Genomic DNA, 24,299 nt, shown 5'->3' on the forward strand with positions numbered 1-24,299 from the left:
AAAATAGGAGAGTGAAATGGTGACTTTACATATATATAATAGTCTCTACCAAGAAAGTAAAAGAAGTTGCATTAGATTTAACTAGTTTTTTTTTTAAAAAAATTACTTGGCCTCATTAAAACCCTTTGCATCAAAACTCTTTCAGAAAAAGCTCAATAAAGAAAAAGAGTACCAATGGGATATCATTGATAGTGCCTATCGACCCGAATACAAAAGTCAATACAATAGGGGTGTCGTGGGTGCCATAACATATGTTCATCCTTAGAAAGAGCTAACTTAGCTAACGAGCGGGCCACACTATTAGCAACTCTAGGACAATATTTGAATGATACAACAATAAACTCATTACAAATGTCAATGATATCCCTAATGATGGAACCAAGGTAGGATTGGTCTATGTTCTTGTTGTTGATGGCTTGAACCACATGAAGATAATCTGATTCCATAATAATCTGTAAGAATTCCAAACTTTTGCGGAGTTGGAGACTCTTCAAAATTCTCAGAGCTTCGGCATTGACAGGGGAGAATGTAGCCAAATAAGGTCATATAGCTAAGCAACTGGCAATATTGTGATGGTCCCTAAGAATCATGCCCAAACCCACTATTTTGACTTGGGGAAAGATGGTTGCGTCAATGTTAACCTTCAGTAGATTGGAAGGAGGGGACTTCCACCAATGAGTCTCTTTGCCTATGGCGGCCATTTTCTTTGATGGAGCTGTTTGCACACTGATATCAATTTAAGTAGGGAAATTTCATATTGTATGCATCATAGTGTAGTGTAATTAAAATATATGCCAAATTTTGTATGCATCCTCGAACTATGTCATTCTGTAAAAAATAGACTCTATTGCTCTCATTATTAAGTCTCAAACTCTCTCTCTCTCTCTACAACCTATCTCTCTCTTTTTAAGGCGATACCACCACCCACCACCATCACCACGATGGCCTCCCCACAATGAAATAACACCACATTTTAATGTCGCCACCACCTCTACCACCATGAAAGCACTCCATCCAAACTCTCTTCATTTTTTTTCTAAATTTTAATGATGAAAAATCTTATCCAAAACTTAAACTGAATAAAAGATTGACTTAAGACACTAATTTATAGATTTCAAACACTTATGTACAAGATTTTTGGGTTTTTTTTTTTTTTTTCAGATCTAGAACACTAAAATATTGTAGAAAATGATGCCTAAAAATGTCTAACGATGCAGTTGCGATTCCATTGTGATTGTCCATTGAAAACTTAGTTTTTGGCAACAAAAAAATGATGTCTAACGATTCATAACGATGTTGATGCGATGGTACCTTGAAAACAAGGTTTTTAGGCCAAAAAAAAAAACTATGTCTAACGATGCTGATGCGATGCGATACTAGTGCGATGGTGCATTGAAAATATGGTTTTTGACCAAAAAATGATATCTAACAATGTCGATGCGATGGTGCATTGAAAACATGGTTTTTTATCCAAAAACGATGCCTAACGATACCAATGCGATTCTATTGCGATGATGCATTGAAAACATGGTTTTTGACACTAACAATGTCAATGCGATGCTACTGCGATGCCAATGCAACAAAAAGAAAACAATGCCTAAGGATTTTGATGCAATGTTATTCTGATGCCAGTGTGATGGTGCATTGAAACCATGTTTTTTTTTTATCAAAAATCGATGCCTAATGATACAAAAGAGATGCATTCATTAAATCTTGATTTTTGGCCAAAAACAATGCAAGTGCGATGCGTATGCAATGCATTTATGAAATCTTGATTTTGGCAAACAAAACAATGCATTTGCGATGCGGTGCATTCAAGAAATCTTGATTTTTGGCAAAAAAAAAAAAAGAATACGTTTGTGATGCTCTGCGCTGATATTTGACGAAAACTTTGGAGATGCATAAGTTTTCGTGGGTAGAGATCCGAATGAGATTGGATAGGGGAAAGCGATTTTTGAGTAAGAAAAAGATCTTCAATGGTGAGGTAGTGGTGGTGGTGATGGTGCCTTCATAGTAGAGATGGAGAGTGAGAGAGGTAGGTTGAGAGAGAGAAAAGAGTTAATGAGAGGGGTATTATAGTAAAAAAAAAATTTAAAAAGCCTATTTTTGGGATGCCACATAATTTTGTCATATTTTAGAATTAGTGTATATTATTATGTATAAAGCATTAAATTTTCCTTTAAGTACTCAAGAGCCCAGTGACCCACCATCTCGTCATTCAACAGAATCCCTTCATTAACAAACTTATTTCTACGAAACCATAATCTCCATAAAACAGTAAGCCTTCTTTCCAATTCAGTATTACACAGAGATTCAAACAGTTCCATCATAAATTCATAGATATCCATGTGTCGAAGAGGGAGACTAGTTATACCCTAAGAGAATTGCTCTAATATTAGGTTTAACTGTTTTTTTTTTATTTTCAACTTTAACATAATATACCCTTTAAACCAATTAAAAAATAAGGTAGACTAATTATATAATGCTAATTTTTTATCATTTATATCTTTTAAAAAAAACACATTAGTCTCTTTTTATTATTAGTTAATCTAACCTACATAATTATATATATATATATCTATATAATTAAATAATAACAAATATATGTGTCGTGTGTATGAAGAGTGTGACTATGTAACTACATAAGAAAGTAGAATAATATCCATCTTCCATCACGAATAAATTGTAGACAATATTTTTGTTTTAGTTTTTTAAAACTATAGACTGTTATTGTTTATTTTTTTCAATATGTTTATTATGTCATTCTTTTAAAATATATGACATTGTTTGTTTATTTAAAATTTATATGAAAATTAGAAAAACATAAGAAAAATAAATTAATACATTTTCTAAATAAAACTAAGAAAAATTGCATTAGAGATTACTTTCACCTATATATATAGCAAATATCTTTTTAGTAAGAAATTAAACCCCGCTTCCATATTGTTCTTGTATTGTTTTTTATTTTTTTCATCTTTGATACTGCATAATTTTCTTCAATATCTTTTCCTTGGTTTGATAGAGTTGAGTCTAAATTTTCTTGAACTGTGAAATCTTTTTCTCCATGATTTTGGTTTTCTAATTCAAGATATATTTTTTTATTTGAAAATATTGATAGAAAAATATTTCTTTTTTTCATATATATATATATATATATCACTGCTACAATATATATTTTTTAGAACTACTTTTAATCCCAAGTTTTAGAGGACATTTCATGTCCTATAATGCGAGACATGAAATTTTTTAAATTTATGTCCTACTAAGAAAGGCATGAAAAGATTTGGAGAACTTAAAAGTTCCCACATTAAAAAATAATAATAATAACTACATTAGACGTGAAATGTTTACAAATTATATATTTATATACTATTATATACTTTTCGGGGCTCCTCTTAATGTCTTGCACAAATAATGTAGGACATAAAAAGTTTTAGAAGATATTTTATGTCCTACAATGTGAGACATAAAAAGTTTTAAATTTATATCCTACAAAGAATGACATGAAACCTTAAGCGTACCTACATTAAAATATAATAATAATTACATTGGACGTGAAATGTTTAAACTATATATACATATAACACATTCACGCCTCATATAGTCGGACAATACAAGACATGAAATGTGTTTCTGAATATATAAAACAATTTCTACATTGTTTGGAAACAATATTATTCCATTTTCTTCATTCTATTAATTCAATACTCTACAATTCTAAACATAATAAATACAATATTAATTAATAATTAATAAAAGAAACTTTAAAGTTTATTAATTAAATAATTTAATAAAAAAACGTTTTACATAAATTTTGAAGAAAAAAATGTTTTACATAAAACGTTTTAATAATTAATTAATATTAACTATGTTTGTTTGTATAGATCAATTTTAGTTCAGTACTACAATTTGATGGCAATGCTTGAAAAAAAATACAATGCAATAATTCGAGCAGGAATTTTTTAAATTTAAATTATAATATTATGTATCAGTAATATATAAATGTATTTATATATCAATATTATGTATCAGTAAAAAGATTTGTAATAATTGAATAATATAAATGTATGTATGAAGAAAATATATAAAGAATGCTTAAAAATTAAACAAGAAAAAAAAATTATTAAGAACATAATAGTAGAAATTTATACATAATATAAAGATTATCTTTACTAATATATAAAAATTATGTATTAGTAAAAAGATTTGTAATAATTGAATAATAAGTATATGTATCAAGAAAAAATATAAATAATGTGTTAAAATTAAATAAGAAAAAATGTATCAAGGATATAATAGTAGAAATCTATAGTTAAAGGAGCAAAATGTTATAAAAAATTACATTAAATGTAAAAATAAAATAAAAAGAGAAGTTTACAAAAAAATATGGTATATTTAAACTTAATTTCTATAAATACGGACAAAAACATTTTTATGGAGTTTTTTCCTCATATTTTGGTATTATTATTTTTGTTTTTTCATATTTTTTTTTACAGTAACCAATTACTAGTGTCAAAATTAGTTATTTTAAAAATTGACATGGTAGTCACTGGTTACTACTATCAAATTTTTAGTTTATTAGTGATATACAAGTAATCAGTTACCACTACGAAATTAAACCAAAAAAATTATTTCAATAATAGTAACTATTTGCTAATGTCGAATTAGTCATTTTAAAAATTAATGTGGTAGTTACCAATTACCATAAAAAAAATGTGAGAAATTTTTTTTATAAATTTGTAAAAAAAAATAGAAAAATCCATAAAAAAATGCACAAAGTTGAAAACTCTGTATTTATCAAACTTATATAAAAAAAAATATCTTATATTACGTAATTTCCACAAAATAAATCAAAGTAAAGGTGGCCTACCATGGGACTAAGGTAGGTCCGCCAGTGACCATGTCAAATGTAAAAATGGTGTCAAATTTGATCTCAAATATGACATAGTAACATAGAACCTTTAATAAATGTTTATTAAAAATAATCAACTTTTTTTCAATATTCATTTTATTTATCTAAAATTTAATCCTAAAAAAATGGCTATATATTTATTAATTTTTAAAATATACACTTCCAATAGCATTACGCATAATACTTGTACATTGGAGTTGTGCCAAATGTAATAATTTGCTTTTAAAATTTATTTATCAAAAATTTAATTTGAAAAAAAAATTATGCATTTATTAATCATTATTGATTTTCATAAATTTTACAGGGGTTGGGACAAATGTAACCTTGACTCATTTTTGTGTCAAAATTAGCATTAACACCGATACAAAATGATTTTAGAATTAAGATAAGTGAAAAAAGAAACAAAAAACAACAGTACGATTCAAATACAAATACCTGAGAAGTAAAAAAAAATCTTTGGTAATGTATTCATGAATCTGAGAGACAAATCATGACAGGGGAGATCCAAACACCTTATATTTGGTCTATTATTTAGATCTTTGGACAGAATCACACAAGTATACAAAATTGTGACGACTCAAAATCAATGAAATCTGAAGGTAAAAATAATGTTACAAGTTAAAGATATTGACTGCAGCTATCAATAATTATTATTCCTCAAGCATATCAATTCACAAAAAGATGCATTCCTCAAACATTTACCTCTTGGTGTTAAGGATTAAGGAATGGGTAGCTAACTCTCTCAAAACTGAGTATATGGCTTCTGTCATTGGATGTAACCTATCAGATACAGTAAATGCATGCACTTTGTTATCAATTTCTATCCAACTAACTGAACGTTCTTTTCTCACATGTCTTTTGTTCATAAGCTGCCTCACCTTCTGTACCAGTTCCCATCTCCCAAGCATGGCATATATGCTGGAAAGAAACATATAGGCATCAGGGAACTGAGGGTTTAACTCGATAAGACGTTCGGCAGCTTTTCTTCCCAGCTCCAAGTTTCTGTGAATTCTACAGACGCCTAGTAAAGAATTCCAAACTTGATAACCTGGCTCACATGGCATCTTGTCAATCTGGTTCATCAATTCTTCGAAACATCCAGCCCGACCCAAGATATCAATTAGGCAAGCGTAATGTTCTTGATCAGGAATAATGCCATGATCTGGCGTCATGGAATTGAAAATTCTAAGCCCTTCCTGCACTAGACCTGAATGACTACATGCACTGAGAATCACAACAAAGGTGACCCTATCTAGCTTCACTCCTGATCTGATTATGTCTTCAAACATCTGTATTGCCTCTTTACCATGACCATGCTGTGCTAAGGCAGATATCATTGTGTTCCATAATATGACCTCTTGCTTATTTCCCAAGAGGTTAAAGGCCCGGTGAGCAGTTTCCAAACTCCCACATTTTGTGTACATGTCAATGAGAGAGCTAACAACTATTTTGTTGGGTCTGAAATTCGTACGTATCAAATAGCCATGTATTTGCTTTCCTTGCTTAAGTGCAGCTATACCAGCACAAGCACAAAGACAGCTACTGAAGGTAAACTGATCAGGTCTTAATCGAAACATTATCATTTTTGTGAACAATGTTAGTGCTTCATACCCCATACCATTTCTAGCATAGCCAGCGATCAAAGCCGTCCAGGAGACAGGGTTCTTCTCAGGCATCAGATGAAACAATTCACTAGCAGATTTCATATGTCCCCATTTGGCATATCCAGAAACCATAGTGGTCCAAACAAGGACATCCCTTAGCGGCATTTCATCAAAATATCTTCTTGCATCTTCCATCTCCCCACACTTTGAATACGCATCAACAACTGAACTCGAAAGCACCACATTTGACAAAAACCCGGCTACCAAAATCTGTCCATGAATCTGCCTAGTAAGCTCCAATTCCTTTAACTTAACACACACAGTCAAAGCACCTGCAAAACTGAATTCGTTATAGCCAATTGACGATCTCCGCAACTCTTTGTAGAGCTCCAAAGCCTCATGAAACAATTCATTCTGAGCATATGCAATCACCATTGTATTCCATGACACAAAGTCCTTCTCCGGCATTTGATCAAACATCCTCCGGGCAGCCTTTAACTTTTTCATCTTCACATACCCAGAAAGCATATTGTTCCATGAGTACAGATTCCTCACAGCCATTTTATCAAACACCTTGCGAGCATCAACATCACTACCGCATTTGAAATACATATTGATCAAATGATTTTCCAAAAACGTTCCTGGGCGCTTCAGCCCAGTAACCTTCAAATGAAGGTGAACCCATTTTCCTTCTCGAAGCGACCTTCTGTTTCCGCATTGTTGGAGAAGATGAGCAAGAGTTTTCGAAGGCAAGCGAATCCCTTTGTAAACTAATAGATCAAGAGAAGAGATAAACTGAGAAATATTTCCCCGAGAGAATTCATTTATGAGGTTTTGGACCACACAGGGAAGCTTGGTCCCAGGATAGCGTTTCTTCAGATTTGTACGAAACGTTGTGGTTTGATCGAAAGTCGTCGGGGAAGAGAATGAGCGCATTGCAGGAAAAAACCATGAAAGTCCCGATTGGGTTCTTCATCTATATCTATATAGTGGGACTGGGTTGGACTTGGCGGTGGCCGTCATGGAGGTTGGCGAAATTCAGCTCCGGCGAGCATCGCCAGCATTGAAGATGAATGATTTTGTGGGCCAAGCACGGTGCCGTTCGTTCGAATCTATGTTATGTTCGTCTACCACTCCAATCCACGTTAGTGTAATGGGCCATACCAACCAAACAATATTGGGCCACATTGGGCCTTACTATATTTTTGAGGAAATTACATTTTTATACGGGAAATTTAATAGAGTGGGCACAAATATGGTTTTTTTCAAAAAAAAAAAGTTAATTTATGACTTTTTTTAAGAATTTTTACTTTTATGAGTTTATTTTCTCATATTTTTTTTATAAAAGTTGATTTATGTCATAGTTTTACTCTTAATCAAGTTTTATTATTTTGGAATGATATGTTTGTAATTTGATTATTATTTTTTTAGCTTATTTATTTTTTTATATTATTTTTATATCACTAATTTTATATTAAATTTTCCTTTGGTTATTTTGCAATTTTTTTCTTTTTATTTTTTGTAATATGAATTGTGTTTAAAATTATTTTTTATTTATTATAAACATTTTTCCTTTTTTTTAGATTGTACATTTCTTTATTCAAATCCTGGGTAAGGTAACCAGTTACTTGATTGATATTTGACAGTTATGTAAAAAAAAAATCTTAGAGCTAGGTTAAATAACATGTATCAGGAGAGGTAACCAATTATCTTAAGATAAGTAACTTTCTGCCATAAGAGGGGCAACCAGTTACCATATGAGGGGTGATGCGTTACTCATATTAAATATGAAAATAAACATTAAATTTAAAGGAAAAAAGGAAGAACACTTTATTAAAAAACGAAAGAATAAGTAACTGTGATTTTAGTAATATAGGTAACCAATTATCATAAAGAACCCAAAAATATACATACACATCAGAATGTGAAGGTAACCAGTTACCCCAAAAAATATACACACAAAGAACGTTAAGGTAACCAGTTACCACAGATCTGAAGATAGAAAACTGGTTACCCTAGATAAATGAATAAAAATGAGAAGAAGAAGGAGAAGAAGAAGAAGAAGAAGAATGGAAAAAATGGAAAGAAAAAAAATGAAGGAAAAAATTGGTAGAAAGAAATGGAAGAAAAAATAAGTAACGAAAAAAAGACAGAAAAAATAATTAAACAATAAAGTAAAAAATAAAAAATTGAAAACGAAATTACCTTCAAAATCAAATAAAATATAAATATGATAAAAATGTGGCATTTCTATATTTTAGTTAGCTACTAATTATGTTTCCCATATTTTAATTTTTTTTAATAAATTTTCTCATACAAATTAAGAAAAATATAACTCTCATATTTTTGCACATTCATGGTATAAATTCCATATTTTTTAAAAACTCCTTATATTTTTTTTGAGAAAATTACATTTTATATGAAATTTTTAATAAAGTTTCCAAAAATATGGCTTTTTCAAGAAAAGTTAATCTGTGCTTTTTTTTTTTTTACGAATTTTCACTTGTATGGGTCTAGTTTCCCCTATTTTTGTATAAAAAATTATTTATGTGATAGTTTTACTCTTAATCATGTTTTATTAATTTGGAAGGCTATGTTTGTAATTTGATTATTTTTTTAGCTTATTTGATTTTTTATATTAATTTTATATAACTATTTTTATATTAAATTTTTCTTTGGTTGTTTTGCACATTTTTGTATTTTTTTAATATGATTGTGTTTATTATTATTTTTTATTTATTATAAACATTTTTTATTATTATTTTTTATATTGTACATTTTTTTTCTTCAAAACTTGGTTAAGGTAACTAGTTACTCATTTTATTTTTCACAGTTATGTAAAACAAAGTCCTAGAGCTAGGTTAAATAACATGTATCAGGAGGAGTAACCTTCTGTCATAAGTGGGGTAACCAATTACCATAAGAGGGGTGATGGGTCACTCATATTAGAAATGAAAAGAAACATCAAATTTGAAGGAAACTTAGGAATAATACTTCATTAAAAAAGGAAGAAGAAGTAAGTAAGTATGACTTTAGTAATGTAGGTAACCAATTACCATAAAGAACCCATAAATATACACACAAGAAACGTGAAGGTAACCAGTTACCACAAACGTGAAGATAGAAAAAAAGAACAGATCTGACCACGAACCACCCTCCTCCATCGCCTTTAACCACCACCAAAACCCTCCATCCCCTTTACGCAGAACACCGTCTCAACCCTAGCCATCCCCATCGTTTTGTGCAGCTCCGAGCATCACGGAACACACTCAGCCCAGACACCACCCTTCTCCCTCGCCTCTGACCACCACCAGCACATCCCTCGCCTTAGCCTAGCCCCGTCATTTTGGATTTGGGGGCTCGCGAATGGAATCGCGCAGAGATGCGCATATTGGGGCTGGGTTCATCGATGACACGACTGGGTGTTCTAGGCTGGGTTTCACAGAGGTGCGCACCTAAGGTGAATCGCAGGTGGTGAGGGTGGGTGGCCGGAGATGATGGTGGAGATGGAGAGGCAGGCGAGAAATGGCGGCTAGGGCAAAAGGAAATAGAAGGGAGATGGGAGAGAGAGAACCGTGCGGCTGGGTTTGGAGAGAGAAAGAGTTTGTGTGGCTTGGGTTTGAGAGAGAATATTGGAATGCTAATTTACAATAGTACCCCTGTGTTGGCTGATGTGCTTTGGTTTTGAATTTAGCTTACACATTTTAGTTAGCTAATAATTGTGTTTCTCATACTTTAATTTTCTTTAATAAATTTTCCCATACAAATTAAGAAAATTATAATGCCCATATTTTTGCACAATGATGGCATAAAAGCCATATTTTTAAAAATTATCACATTTTTTTGGAAAATTTAGACTTAGTACCATTTTTTGTATCTTAATTACAATAATAACATGACTTATTATACCTTTTTTTATACCATTTTGAACTTATTTCCACTTTTTTTTTTGTCCCACAATACCGTTACAAGATTTTAGTTTTTTTTAACGGCACTTTTTTTTCTCTCTTCTCCTTAGCTTCAAAAATATTTTTCAGCCACACCGCTAATCGGTTGGGCTCAAGAGTGGTACCATCGCGACCTACTCTTCAAGGTGGTCATTTTGATATGAGAAACATATGTTTTTTCACCGTCGTCGCGAAAGATGACCAAAATAAAAAGCAACATTTTAGTTTCTTTTTTTATATTTTGTTAACAAAAAAGTAACTAAATTTTAAACTTAAACAAAATTTAATTTACCAAAATTTGTATTCTTATTTTACATGTAAAGATACCATATGTTATTTTTTAACAACTTTAAAGCTATTTTAGAAACATTTCAAGTAATTTTTTTAAAATAAATTTTTTAGGATATTGTTTAATATTGGTAACCAATTGGTATCTTAAATAATTTTAAAAGCAACAAAAATGTAACTTTTAAAAGTAACTATGTAGTATACCAAATAGTATCATTTTCTAATAAGTTATTCATGGTAACTTGAAATTATAGGAGTAATTTATTATACTATATGATAACTAATTAATTTCTAAAATGGACTTGAAGGTAATATAAGAATATCTTAAATAATAAGGCATGTAAATTACATGAGTGACTAAAAGAGTCTACTAAAAGTTTTCATTTAAAAGTTACCGTGTAGAATACTAAAATAATTTTTATCAATAAACTATATAGTAACTTATATATAGAAACTCATTAGTTTCTGAAATAAGTTTGAAGGTTACTAAAATGCATCTTAAATAATAAGATATCATAATATAACATAAAAATAACTAATTGATATATTAAGATGTCTAGAATTAAGTTTTGGAGGTAACTAAAAGATATTGAAATAATATGATCTAAAACTAAAGTTTTTAATAAAAAAAAAAAGTGACTAATTAGTATCTTATCGTTATTGTAAGCTACAAAAAAGTAACATTTTACAATCTATAAAAAACAAAACAAAAAAATCGAGAAGCAAGATTTTTCAATTTTTTTTAAAATTTGGTAGACGTGGCACCGATATTTGTATAAATAATTTGGTTGAATGTATTTTTATAAATAATTTAGATTCTCAGTATATAATTGTAAAATTCCCTAAATATTTTTTGCTAAGTTCGGATTAAATGTAGAGAAATATTATTTAATGCTTTAAAAAATAATATATATTTTCTTTTTTCTATAATTGTTGTTGTTTTTTTAATATACCCGTGAGCTACCCCATGTTTTTGTAAAATAAAGCTTTGGTGCCTTATTTCAAATAATACTTATAAGATACCCTTTAATTTGAAAATAGTTAAAATTGGTACCCTCGTTTCTAATTTTTGGTCAACAAATTTTAAATAGGGAAATAACCTTATATACGGTTTTTTTAAACTTTTTTCCAATTTTACTATATTATTTTTGGTTTCCTATTTCTGTATTTTGTTTTTTTTTTTTAATTTTTATGTTAACACAAAAAAAATAACATCATTTTTACGACTTATTCCTCTTCTTCTTCTTCAGTCTTCTCACCAAAACCGTAGTTCTTCAGCTCTGTTTCTTGGCAAAACTAGATGCTAATTCTCATTGCCAGCCGCCCACTCGAGAATCCGGCAGCTCATCTTTACGACTTCCACCTTTCTCACTTCGACTATCTTCTTCTTCTCCTTTGTTTCTCGGCAAAACCAGACCCCGCATATTAATTGCCGACCACCCACTCGGCAATCTAACCACCACATCTCCATTGAATGTGGCTAGAAACCCAATCCCCACATCGAGCTTCTCCTCTTCTAGTAGAAAGTCGGCCTTAAGGTTCATTTTTAATGTTTTTGTATTTTTGATGTTTAATTCAATGATCATTTAGTTAGGTGAACTTGCTATAGTTTTCATTTGTGGTTTTGGGACTCTAAATGTTTGGAATTATTTTTTCCATGTACAATTTTTTATCCTGCTTAAACCCTTTTCAATTTGTTGTCCGATCGTTTTTATCATGCAACCTCCCTTTTGTTTTCATTTTTCTTCTCATATAGTTTAAGGTCCACTACATGTTTGATGAAATGTCTGACAGATGGTGTATACTCCATATAAATTGTGACCACATCTATCTACATATATACATATATATATATATATATAAATTATGATTACTCCATATACATTATGTGATTAATACTAATCCACTAGACTCTAATAAGTTAATTTCTGATCCAAGTATCAAAGAAAGCCAAACAACAACTATATACACTTGGAGGAAATTTATTGGTTTCGCACCTCTAATATAGTGATTTTGGAATTGTTATTCTGTACTTCATTTCATGTTTTGTGATTACATTTATGAATGTTGAGTGATTTTATTTTTAATTTTTCAAGTTTTTTGTTCACATGATTATAAGGGAATTTTTTCAGGCTCTTCATGGTAAGTTTCTCATTTCTCACTCACCCTTTTGCTTTGTTTGTCATGTTATGATTGAAATTATTGATTGGAGATGTGTGAAATCCTTGCCTAAGACTTTAGTGAGTTCAGTAACAAAAATTAGTATCAGATTCGTAAATTAAAAGAGTCAAAATTCAGTTAAAGATTAATGCTAAAAAAAAAAGGGAAAACACATAACTAACTGTTATAGTTACTTTTGTTCTCTTTCTATTGAATAGTAGATAATCATTAATACCAAATCATGATATTTTTTTCAAAACAAATGATCCATATGGCTAAGCATTTATGACTGGCATGGGTAGATGGATAGGCTTGAATGAATTTGATTGATTTCTTTTCGGCAATCCCAAAGGTCCTCTCTTTTTTCTTTTTTTAAGTGTGAGAAATTGGGGGTGTAAGTTTTTGGTTGTCTGTTTCTTTCTATGTTTCAGAGACATGTTCATGATTTAAGTGCTAAATCGGGAAACACAAATCTATCACCTAGAGAAAGAGGTTAATTTTTTATGTCTACTCTTTTGTAGAGAAAAATGTACCTTTTGTCCCTCTCAAGGTAAAAAAAAGAAAGAAAAGTCTCTTGTTGGAATCTATTTATTTGACTTTGTCAAATTCGGTGGGAAATTTCTATTTATGTCAAATTCGGTGGGAAATATCATTTGGAATCTAGGCTGCCAAATGCGATTTTCAATTAGACTGTCCCTAAGTTTATGAATGACACACCATATTACATAATGTGTGTTGTTACACACCAGATAGTTTATTCTTATGAGGTTGATTAAGGTTGCAGTTGCATTTTTTTAGTTGCATATAGCTCACAGATGTTTGTTTTGTTCTCATGATTTGTTTTTGGCAAGAGTACATACTGGGCTTATAAATCATGGTCCATACTAGATTTTCCTTTTCCTCTGGTTTTCCTGCTTATTCAAAAACAGCCCTCAAAATATAAAAAAAGATAATAAGAAGAGACCACTGAGTGGTCAGGCTAAAAGGTAAAAAGGCTATTAAACAAAAAAAGCCAAAATTGGCAAATGTTGATCATATAATTCCATCGCCACAGGTATATTTTCAATTTCATTATTCATTCATTTTATATTATATTTTTATTCAGTTTTGTTTAAATGTTGTGTTATTTAGGTTGCAATAAATTGATATTGGTTGCTTTATGTTTATTTTTGTTTTATTGTTGTGTGTTTAAAGTTGCAACAGGTTGTCCCTGGTTGTGATTGGTTGCATTAGGTTGTTGCTGGTTGCATCTGGTTGTGTTTAAAGTTGCATTAGGTTGCAACAGGTTGATATTTGTTGCTTTATGTTTCTTTTTTGTTTTATTGTTGTGTGTTTAAAGTTGCAATAGGTTGTGGCTGGTTGCATTAGGTTGTCGCTGGCTGCATCAGATTGTGTTTAAAGTTGCATTAGGTTGCAACAGGTTGATATTGGTTACACTTGGTTGCGGCTGCATGTGGTTGAATCTAGTAGATTGTGGCATCATGAGATTGCATCTAGTATTATATCTAGTTGATTGTGGCAACATGTAATTATTATGTGTTTAAGGTTGCATGTTGTTGTTTTTGCTTAAATATGATTACATGCTTTGCTTAATGTTAGCATGATGTTGCATATATTTGATTGTGGCAGCATGTTGTGTTTAAGGTTGCATGTAGTTGCATCAGGTTGCTTTGTTATCTTTTTATTATTTAAATATGACTATATGTTTTCATTTGTGCCATCATGTAAATGTATCTGGTTGATTATGGTTGCATTAGGTTAATGTGATTTATTGTGGCTCATTATTCTATAATTTTATTTTATTTTCATTATTTTCCTGTGCTTATTTTGCAGGGTATGCAATACATTGTTCCTGAAAATCATAATCGAGCAAAATGTCATGCCATAATCAAGCACAATCAGATTACTGCTCTTCATCAATTGTTATCTCCAAAACAAATTTCTGATTTCTGATTTCATTGATTCTTGCTTTGGACATTTTCTGCCCTTGCCATCCTTTGTCATACAGTATCAACTAATTCATAATTTATTGCTTAGGGAGTTGAAACAACCCAACCCTCATGAGATTTGGGTTGGTGTAGTTGGTATGAAACTTCGGTTTGGGATAAAGGAGTTTGCACTGGTCATGGGCATTTGTTGTGTTGGATCACATGACAAGCAAGCATATGCTAGGCCAAGCAATAGTTTCCTTAACACCTATTATAAAGGTATGAAAAAGGTAACTAAGGAAAATGTGTGTGACATTTTATTTAATAAAGGGTGGAAGAATGATGCGGATGTAGTGAAGTTGGCCAACATCTACTTGCTGCACATCTTTTTGCTTAGCTCCTCTTATTTAGATGTTGTCATTCCCCAAGCTGACTTTGATATTTTAGATGGTGGGGAATTTGGTTAGTTTCCTTGGGGTAAGGAAGTGTTTAAGGTTACTATTGAGTCATTGAAGAACAATGTTGGAAAGAAAAATAAAGATTATTATAGGCTATATGGATTTCCATATGCCTTTCAAGTATGGTTTTACGAGTGTTGCCTATACTTGAATGTCAACTTTTGTCATCTCAATGCTGGATCTATCTCACGCATCATCAATTGGACAAATAACGAAAATATTAAGTTTGATAAAGTATCTTATAGTTTATCAATGAGTTGTGCTGAGGTATAAATTATTTATTTTTTCCTTACATTTATTTTTGTTTGATATTATATATATATATAAATTGACAACTTTTTGTTCTTTTATAGCTCCAACTTCAAAATATCACTCCAACTGCCAAGGAAAGGAAGAAACTTCACTTGGAAAAATTATTTCCAAAAGGCAAGCAGTTGGAAGTTGATGGCAACCTTGCTGCTAATGCTAGTGCTAGATTTACAACATCTAGTTCTGGAGTTGCACCTCATTCTGCTAGAGTTGCAGCAAATGTTTGTCCAATTGCTAATGTTAGTGATGATGATTTTGTGAACCCTCCTCCTCGATCATTCGCAGGTGCTTCCTCATCTTCTATGCCTCAGTTCTCTCTACGTGAAATGCAAGCCCAATTGTCAAGATTAGAAACAAGTCAAAAGGTTCTTGTTTCTGAGGTTGCTTCTATAAAGACAATTGTTAATGGAGTAAGTTCTCATTTTGACTCATCCATTTTAAAGCTGTATGAACTTATTCTTTCCCATATTTTGGGAAAATAGGTACTTGTCTATATTTTTTTGTAATCTTTTTTGGCATTATATTATTATATGTTGTCTTATATTTTTATTATTTATCTAGTTATTGTTTAGGGTGAAGGATCTGATGATGATATTGAAAGAAGAAGTAAGGCAATGCATGATGAATCTAATGTTGGTGATAAGGAGGAAGATGTTGCCACTGATTGTGTCATTGAGGAAAATTCTGATGATGAAGAGGATGAAAAGGATGATGATGATGATGATGATGAGGATGAGTCTGATGAAGAAAATGATGGTTTTGATCATGATGATGATGAAGATGCAGATGATGATCTTGTTGGAGAAGACAAAAATAGTAAAGATCGAGAAAAAGAAGAAGATCATATTTATATTGCGTGTCCTAGTGGAGTCAAAGATGTTAGTAGTGGGCACAATGAAGATGATAATGTTAGTGTTATTTTTTATTTTTTTTAAAAATAAAAAATATATATTACTTGTTTATTTTCATGTGTTATGTTTATGATCTCATTTCTAAGATGTTTTTTTTTCTTTGTAGGTTGTTGATTTTTCTGATGATGTTGACAATTCACATTAGGTTGCACCTAAGATTTTGGGGGTTGCAGATTTTGCAACCGAGGTTGAAAATGTCCCCACAATTGTTGGAGAGATTGATAAAGACGTTGCATCTCATTTTTCAAATGTTGCAGAATTAGAAACTGAGGTTGCACCTAATCTTCCCGAAGTTGCACCTGATCTTCCAAAGGTTGCAGAATTAGCAAAGGTTGCAGAGGATGTCAATGAGGTTGCACAAGTTGCTAGAACTATTTCATCCCAGTCTTCTTTTGATAGTTTGTCTGACACAGCATTGGAGGAGGCTATGCAAAATGCTATTAATGCTGTAAAAGCAATCAAGACCCCAAAGGTAGTATTTGTTTTATTCAAACTATAGATTTTGTTTTTTCCTTCAAATGTTTTATTTTATTTTGTTTTTGTTACTGTGTTCTTATTTTTTTATATTTATTTTTTATTCATAGGAATCTACTCCTCATTGCATTGTTATTGTTCCATATGTTGGTAGTGGTGGGAGTAACTTAGGATATATTACTCCTATTTTGCCAAGAAGAACAATCAAGCTACCTTTCTACTTGCAATCTCCATCTGTGCAGAATTTTAATTCTACTTCTGGTCAAAGTAGTGAAGCAAAATCTGGTGGAGATATTAAGATTATCAAAGGGTTTTGCCCATTAGATGACAAAATTGGAGAATTGCCAGGCTATGAGCCATCCCAAGATTTCAACAAATGGCTTGATTATGGAATGAAAACCAAGAACAAGTAAGAGTCTTCAAGTTATTTATTTTGTTTTAAAATTTACATGTTTATAATTGTGTTTTTTTTTGTATTGTGCTTTTTTAGGGTGAAAATGTATTCAAAGAAAGACAACCTCATTTTCCCTGGTCTACAACTCGGTGTAGATGTGATTTTCCAAAAGACATGGTTCCACACCCTTCAATATAGTGGCAAAAATCTCTTTAAAACAGTAAGTGTTAATGTGTACTGCTGTTATTTTTGGTTGCTTATACTTTTAAGTTTGCTTATGTCTTTATTTTGGGGTTGCGTTTGGTTGATGTGGGTTGCTTATGGTTGATTTTGGTTGTGCTTGACTTTTTTAAGGTTATTTTTTTTACATTAGCTTTGTTTTGTTGTTCTAATTGCTATAATATTGATTTATCTTGATTTTATTGTGTAGCATGTTGATGTATTTTTTTTATTATTTGAGGAAGAAGTCAAAGTACTGTGACAATTGTACTATCAAGTTTATCACAACTGATTCTCATTTCCAGACTAGAATCAATTCTATCTATGAGACATTTCTAAGTTGGAAACGTGATTTTGGGGCGTTGAATTGCAATTAATATGTTGCAGAAGTTATCATGGGCTATGCCTTGCCTTGCAACATTTCTTGGTCTATGGTTGATCATGTCTTATTTCCTATCTTGCTTATGAAGGAAAAACATTGGTTGTTGTGTAGATTATCACTTAAAGATAGGTCAATGTATGTATATAATACATTGACGTGTGATAACAAGGATCACATTGCTTTAAAAGCAGTAGAGCCATTTCGTATAATGCTTCCTCATTATTTGTATATCACTGGATTCTATGACCGAACATACATAGACTTCTCATCTGAGGCTTATGCTGGGAAGTCAACGAGTTCTGCTTTTGATGTAGTTTTGGATGATGATTTGCCATGTGGGTTGTCCTGGTGAGTTTTATGTTTTCTATGTTTTTTTTTTCATTTTTGTCATGGCTCTTTTTTCCTATTTTGTTTTCATATTCTAATTTATTTGGTCCATCCTATGTGTCTTTATGCAGTGATAGTGGCATTCACATGTTCTCATTTGCGGAGTACTTTGTTCAAGATAAGGATATTCCAAAATCTACTTTTGATGTTGATACTCATAGACCTAGGCTTGCCTTTTTGTTTTATTCATATGCAAAGGCAAATGAAATTTATGGATATGAGAGTGAGTCCGAGTATTCAGGTCGGTATGTTGCACCTCGCAAGGCTCAAGCAAAGAAGAAAAAGGAAACAAGAAAGGATAAAGGCAAATATGTTTCTTAGTTTTGTTTATGATATAGACATTTATTAGTTTTTTTAGGTTTTTTTTTAGAAGGATCATGTTTATAGTATCTAAAGTAAATTTAAATTTCTTATTTGTCAATTGATCAAATATCTTAAGCAAGTTAGAGATTCAAATGTTATTTTTTTTCTTTTATAACTGAAGCAACTTAAGGCCATACAAGTGTATCCTTCTTGTAGATATAAACTCATTCTCTGAAACTTCAAGTAGCATGCAATACTATTCAAGTACACAAGGCTAGGTTGGTTTATCAACAAAGAATTATGTTGCATAGAAATTACTTTATTTCTTCATTATGGATTTATTCTTTTCTATGTATCTGTACTTTTGAATCACTTTAATCTCTCACTGCAACTCATTGCAACCCACTGCAACTCCTAATGTGAGTTAGCCATGTGTATTACGAATGCAACCACATGAAACCTAAACCAACATAAGGCTAGTCCAAGTGCAACCCACTACAACTCCTAATGTGAGTTATCCATATGAATTACGAATGCAACCACATGCAACCGAAAGCAACACATGGCTAGTCCAAGTGCAACCCACTGCAACTCCTAATGTGAGTTGTCCATATGAATTACGAATGCAACCGCATGCAACCTAAAGCAATGCAGGGCTAGTCCAAGTGCAACCCACTGCAACTCCTAATGTGAGTTATCCATATGAATTACGAATGCATCCACATACAACCAAGAGCAACACATGGCTAGTCCAAGTGCAACCCACTGCAACTCACTACAACTCCTAATGTGAGTTATCCATATGAATTATGAATGCAACCACATGCAACCTAAAGCAACACATAGAAAGCCTGAGTTACCCTATGCAACCGAATGCAACTAAATGCAATTCTTAATGCAACCTAAAGTAACCCACATGCAATTACAAATGGAATCTTACATACAAGCCCAATGCAACCATCTGCAACCTTATATACATGCTCATTGAAACTAATGCAAGCGTAACATACCCCAATGCAACCCAATGCATATTCAAATGTAACTCAATGCAATATTGTACTTGTTGCAACAAAAGTTGTACATGTTTCAAAACTGGTTGAAACATACATTGATGAGGTTTCATACATTGCTCTAATTTTGCATCTTAAATGCAACCTCAAATGCAAGCCTATTTGAACCTAATGCAGCCAATTTCGCTATCTTAAATGCGAACCCACTACAACCTATTGCCACCTCAATTACAAAGTCATTGCAACTCCCTTCAACATCAAACACATACCCAATATAACAAAATGCAACCTAATGCAACCCAATGCAACCATCAACAACCTCAGATGCAAAGTAATAAAGCAACTTTAAATTTCTTATTTGCAAATTGATCAAATATCTTAAGCAACTTAGTAAAACATAAAGAAAGTGATCCAAAACAATTGTTTAGATCTACGAAATCAACAATGCATATTGATTTGTATCATCTTAGTTTTGTACCAAAACAATTTCTTTGTTTTTTTTTTTAAATAAAGCAATAATGAATGAATATGTATCAGTCTTCGATTTTTTATTGTAGGATGCAGTTAGTATCTAATTCCTTATTGGACGGTTTCTGCAAGTCTTTCTATTATGTCCATATTGACCACAACTTCCGCATTTGTTTTGCTTTTTTGGTTTTCTGTTTTTCTCCCATGCAGCTCTGCATCTTCTTTTCTTCGGTCTGCCTACCCTTATTCTTCCTTCTGGAGGGTGTACTTTCACAGCTTTGATATGTTCAGGTATTTCCCAAGTGTCTTCATTGCCAATTGGGTATACAATTTCTTGATAGGTTGCAACCATGGCTTCCTTGCTATAATATGGAGAACAATATTTATATGGATCTTGATTCATTTCTTTAAGAGTAGCAATTGCATGGGCACAAGGAAGTTGATCCATCTGAAACCTGTTGAATCAATTATGTATTTCATTATGCAACCATATTAAAATCTTTAAGTAACCAATTGAGTTATGTATCTAAACTTGTTGCATGTGCAAGTTCTTGAGTTGAGATCAACTATTGATTTCTTGACATCATCACGAAGTTTGTACAAAATATGATTTGTTGGGTGCACCTATTTTTTTCCCAATGTAACATTGTTATGGTTGTATGTGTAGTCAAATAAGAACTATATAAATAAAAAAATGTATTTGAAATTTAAAATAATATCGTCAACTTTAATGAGTAGATGTAGTTGTCATTCAAGATCCCTTCATGCTTCTCAGTCAACTTGGTGGAGGTTGCATTTGCTATCTTCCTATTAGTCCAACTCCATTGTTGAACCAAACCTCGTAAACACTCTAGCATTGTACAAATTGGTAGCTCTCTTACTGCTACGATTGGAGAATTCAAGGATTCTACAATGTTCGATGTCATGTTTGAGTATCTATTGTGTGGTGAGTGAACTCTTGCCCATCTGTCGTAGCCAATATTTTGTAGGTAAGGTTGTAGCCTGTTGTCAATCCTATCAAGTTCTCTCATGTGGTACTCAAACTTTTTGACAGTGTATGCATTTGCAGCTGTGAAAAATATATCCTTGAACTTTTTTGAGTTCTTCTTGAACTTGCTTTTCATGTTTTTTAGTAGATGGAAGGTGCAAGCCCCATGTGGTACTTCTGGGTACATTGTGTTGGTTGCTTTTATGATGCTTTCATGTCGATCAGATACGATGCTCATGCATTCTCTTACACCATAAGCTTTCTTGAAATTCTCAAAGAACCACTCCCAAGAATCATCATTCTCTGAATCAACTACACAAAATGCTAGGGGGAAGATTCTACCTTTTGCATCTTGAGTGGCTGCAACCAATAATGTCTCTCCATACGCTGATTTTAAAAAAGTCCCATCAACTATTACAACAGGTACGCAATAGTTCCAACCTTTAATTGAAGCATTCAATGCTACAAAAGCATTAAAAACTTGTCATCTTCATCTGCTTTTAGTTCAATATATGATCCTATATTTGTGTGATGCAGCATATACAAATAACTAGGAAATTCTGCATAAGAGTCAGCTGCTTTTCCTCTCACTTTTTCAATAGCTTTTTCTCTAGACCTCCAAGCTTTGCTGTATTTGACTTGCACTTCATGATAATGTTTCAAGTCCCTAACAATATCTGCAGCTGTGTACTTTATTTTGATGTCTATGAACTTGTGCTTGATCATATTTGCAATGATTGTCGAGGTTGTCTGACGTTGGTTTTTTAATCTTATTTCCAATGCACATGTGTGAATGTGGCTGAGCTTTCTAATTATGAATTGATTCGTGTTTCCATTCCTTGAAGCTCATAACATCCACTTGAAATTTTTGTCAAGACAAGCAACAACATACTCCTTTTTGCAAGACTTTTGCACACAATATTGGAAATGATTGCTGATTGCATAGTGGCTCAATAGTGTCTTCAAAGTCTCTTTGTCTTGGTAGATTTGAGACAAAGCAATCTCTTGGTGGTGCTTGTTGTTGATTACCAAATCTTCATCAATGTCAATCACTTCTTCTTCATTATTTCTTTTGTCTAGCATTTCTATAATTTGGTTGGAGACTGGGTTTGCATAATCAATAAAGCCTACAACTTCTTTGGCACCACAATAAAAAACTGGTTCATCATCTGAATTTGATGTCTCTCCTTCTGCTTGTGCAACTTCATCATACAGTTGATTATGTGTTGTTGTACTCTATTTGAGAAGAATGATTGCTTAATTGAATTGATCTCAGTTGTGAGGCACAATGGATATTTTGTTAAATCTGTTTCCTTTTTCTTCAAGTCCATGTAGAACATCAATTGCGAATCATCAACAATTTTGAAAGTAGGGTATCCTTCTCTAACTTGATACTCGATTTTTAAAACTGTTGATTATGGTTGCAACTTCAACTGTTTACATATTATTCCAACCAAGTTGTTGTAGGTGCAACTATTTGGGATGAGTAGACCACAAACTTCAAAGTTGATGTAGTTTCTTCTGTTTTCATCCCATTGCCCACTGTGTTGGATTACAATTGCAATGCTATCTATTTCTTGCAACCAAATTAACCTAATAAACGACAAATGAAGTGCATATTCTTTTTTATTAATATGGTAAAGAATCCAAAACAATATCCTAAGAATCCTAAAGCATTTTCAAAGAAATTCACTGCAATCTCAGCTTCAAGCCCATGCAACCTACTATAGCTCTATGTAACCATGGACTGCAATTTCAAATGTAATACAACAAACCACTTCAACTACATTAACCTCATTATTAGCAAATTATAAAACAAATATATGAAACCAAATGCAAACTATATCAACTTAAAAACACTCATCTCCAGCCTCAAATAAAAGTTTATTGCAACCCCATGGCATCATAAAGACTACATGCAAGGCCAACCCCAATACAAGCCCAATTCAACTTAAAATGCAAAACCCAATGCAACTTAAAGCAACACAACAACTAATGCAACCAAATGCAACATATAGCAACCTAAAATGCAACCACATGCAACCTAAAGCAACACATGGCTAGTCCAAGTGCAACCCACTGCAATTCACTTCAACTCATTGCAACTCCTAATGCGAGTTATCCAAATGAATTACGAATGCAACCACATGCAACCTAAAGCAACACATGGCTAGTCCAAGCGCAACCCACTGCAACTCCTAATGCGAGTTATCCAAATGAATTACGAATGCAACCACATGCAACCTAAAGCAACACATGGCTAGTCCAAGTGCAACCCACTGCAACTCCTAATGTGAGTTATCCATATGAATTACGAATGCAACCACATGCAACCTAAAGCAACACATGGCTAGTCCAAGTGCAACCCACTGCAACTCCTAATGTGAGTTATCCAAATGAATTACGAATGCAACCACATGCAACCGAAAGCAACACATGGCTAGTCCAAGTGCAATGCGTTGCATTCAACACGTAGGAATTAAGTGCAATCTAAAATGCAACACAACAACTAATGCAACCAAATGCAACATATAGCAAAAAAATGCAAATTATAAAACAACTCTATTATTTACAAATTATAAAATAGCCCCATGCAACCAAATGCAACATATAGCAACTTAAAAAACTAATTATTCAAAATTAATCATGTTAAGCAACCTACCTTTGCTGACTGAGACTTAATGCCACCTAGATTTGATGGATCTTTTGTATTTTCAATTGGAATTTACAGGATTGGACTGTGATTGGCTTATTGATTTGGATATGACGGGAGCAATTTCTAATTGCAAATAAAGCTCACATTGTGTTGTTGCCTCGAATGAAAATGGAACTGTATAATTGAAATAGAAACTCTAAGAATATATAAACAATAAATAGAGTGCTTTGCAGCTTAATCCAACTTTCAATATTCTTATATGCAACTTACCTTTTGCTGAAACTATATTTTAGTTGATTACAATTCACCACTATATTCTAAACATCCATTAGCAACTAAATGCAACCTGAAATGTAAAAAAAAAGACACATCAGTAAGAACAGAGCATCATAAACTTCCAACTAATCAAAACAAAGAAGATAATATAGCTATCTAACATAATGCAACCAAAAAATGCAACAAACAAGTAAAACCCACAAACTTTCAAAAGAAATTACCTCT

At 32.1% G+C, this 24,299-nt stretch overlaps 2 protein-coding genes across 2 annotated transcripts; both read right to left on the reverse strand.

Moving 5' to 3' along the window:
• Nucleotides 1-5,355: 5,355 nt before the first annotated feature.
• LOC133788574 (pentatricopeptide repeat-containing protein At2g21090) lies at nucleotides 5,356-7,633 on the reverse strand. The gene has a single exon (XM_062226100.1). It carries the CDS (start codon nucleotides 7,450-7,452, stop codon nucleotides 5,611-5,613), a length of 1,842 nt encoding a protein of 613 aa, XP_062082084.1. The 5' UTR covers nucleotides 7,453-7,633; the 3' UTR covers nucleotides 5,356-5,610.
• A 12,174-nt stretch (nucleotides 7,634-19,807) lies between these two features.
• On the reverse strand, nucleotides 19,808-21,868 carry LOC133792994 (uncharacterized). Its single transcript, XM_062230765.1, has 4 exons — nucleotides 21,694-21,868; nucleotides 20,881-21,604; nucleotides 20,396-20,609; nucleotides 19,808-19,975 (listed from the first exon to the last, which is right to left on the reverse strand). Exons 1-4 carry the CDS (start codon nucleotides 21,866-21,868, stop codon nucleotides 19,808-19,810), a joined length of 1,281 nt encoding a protein of 426 aa, XP_062086749.1.
• Nucleotides 21,869-24,299: the final 2,431 nt, after the last annotated feature.

Source organism: Humulus lupulus, chromosome 1 (assembly GCF_963169125.1).
Source record: "Humulus lupulus chromosome 1, drHumLupu1.1, whole genome shotgun sequence".
Lineage (NCBI taxonomy): Eukaryota > Viridiplantae > Streptophyta > Magnoliopsida > Rosales > Cannabaceae > Humulus > Humulus lupulus.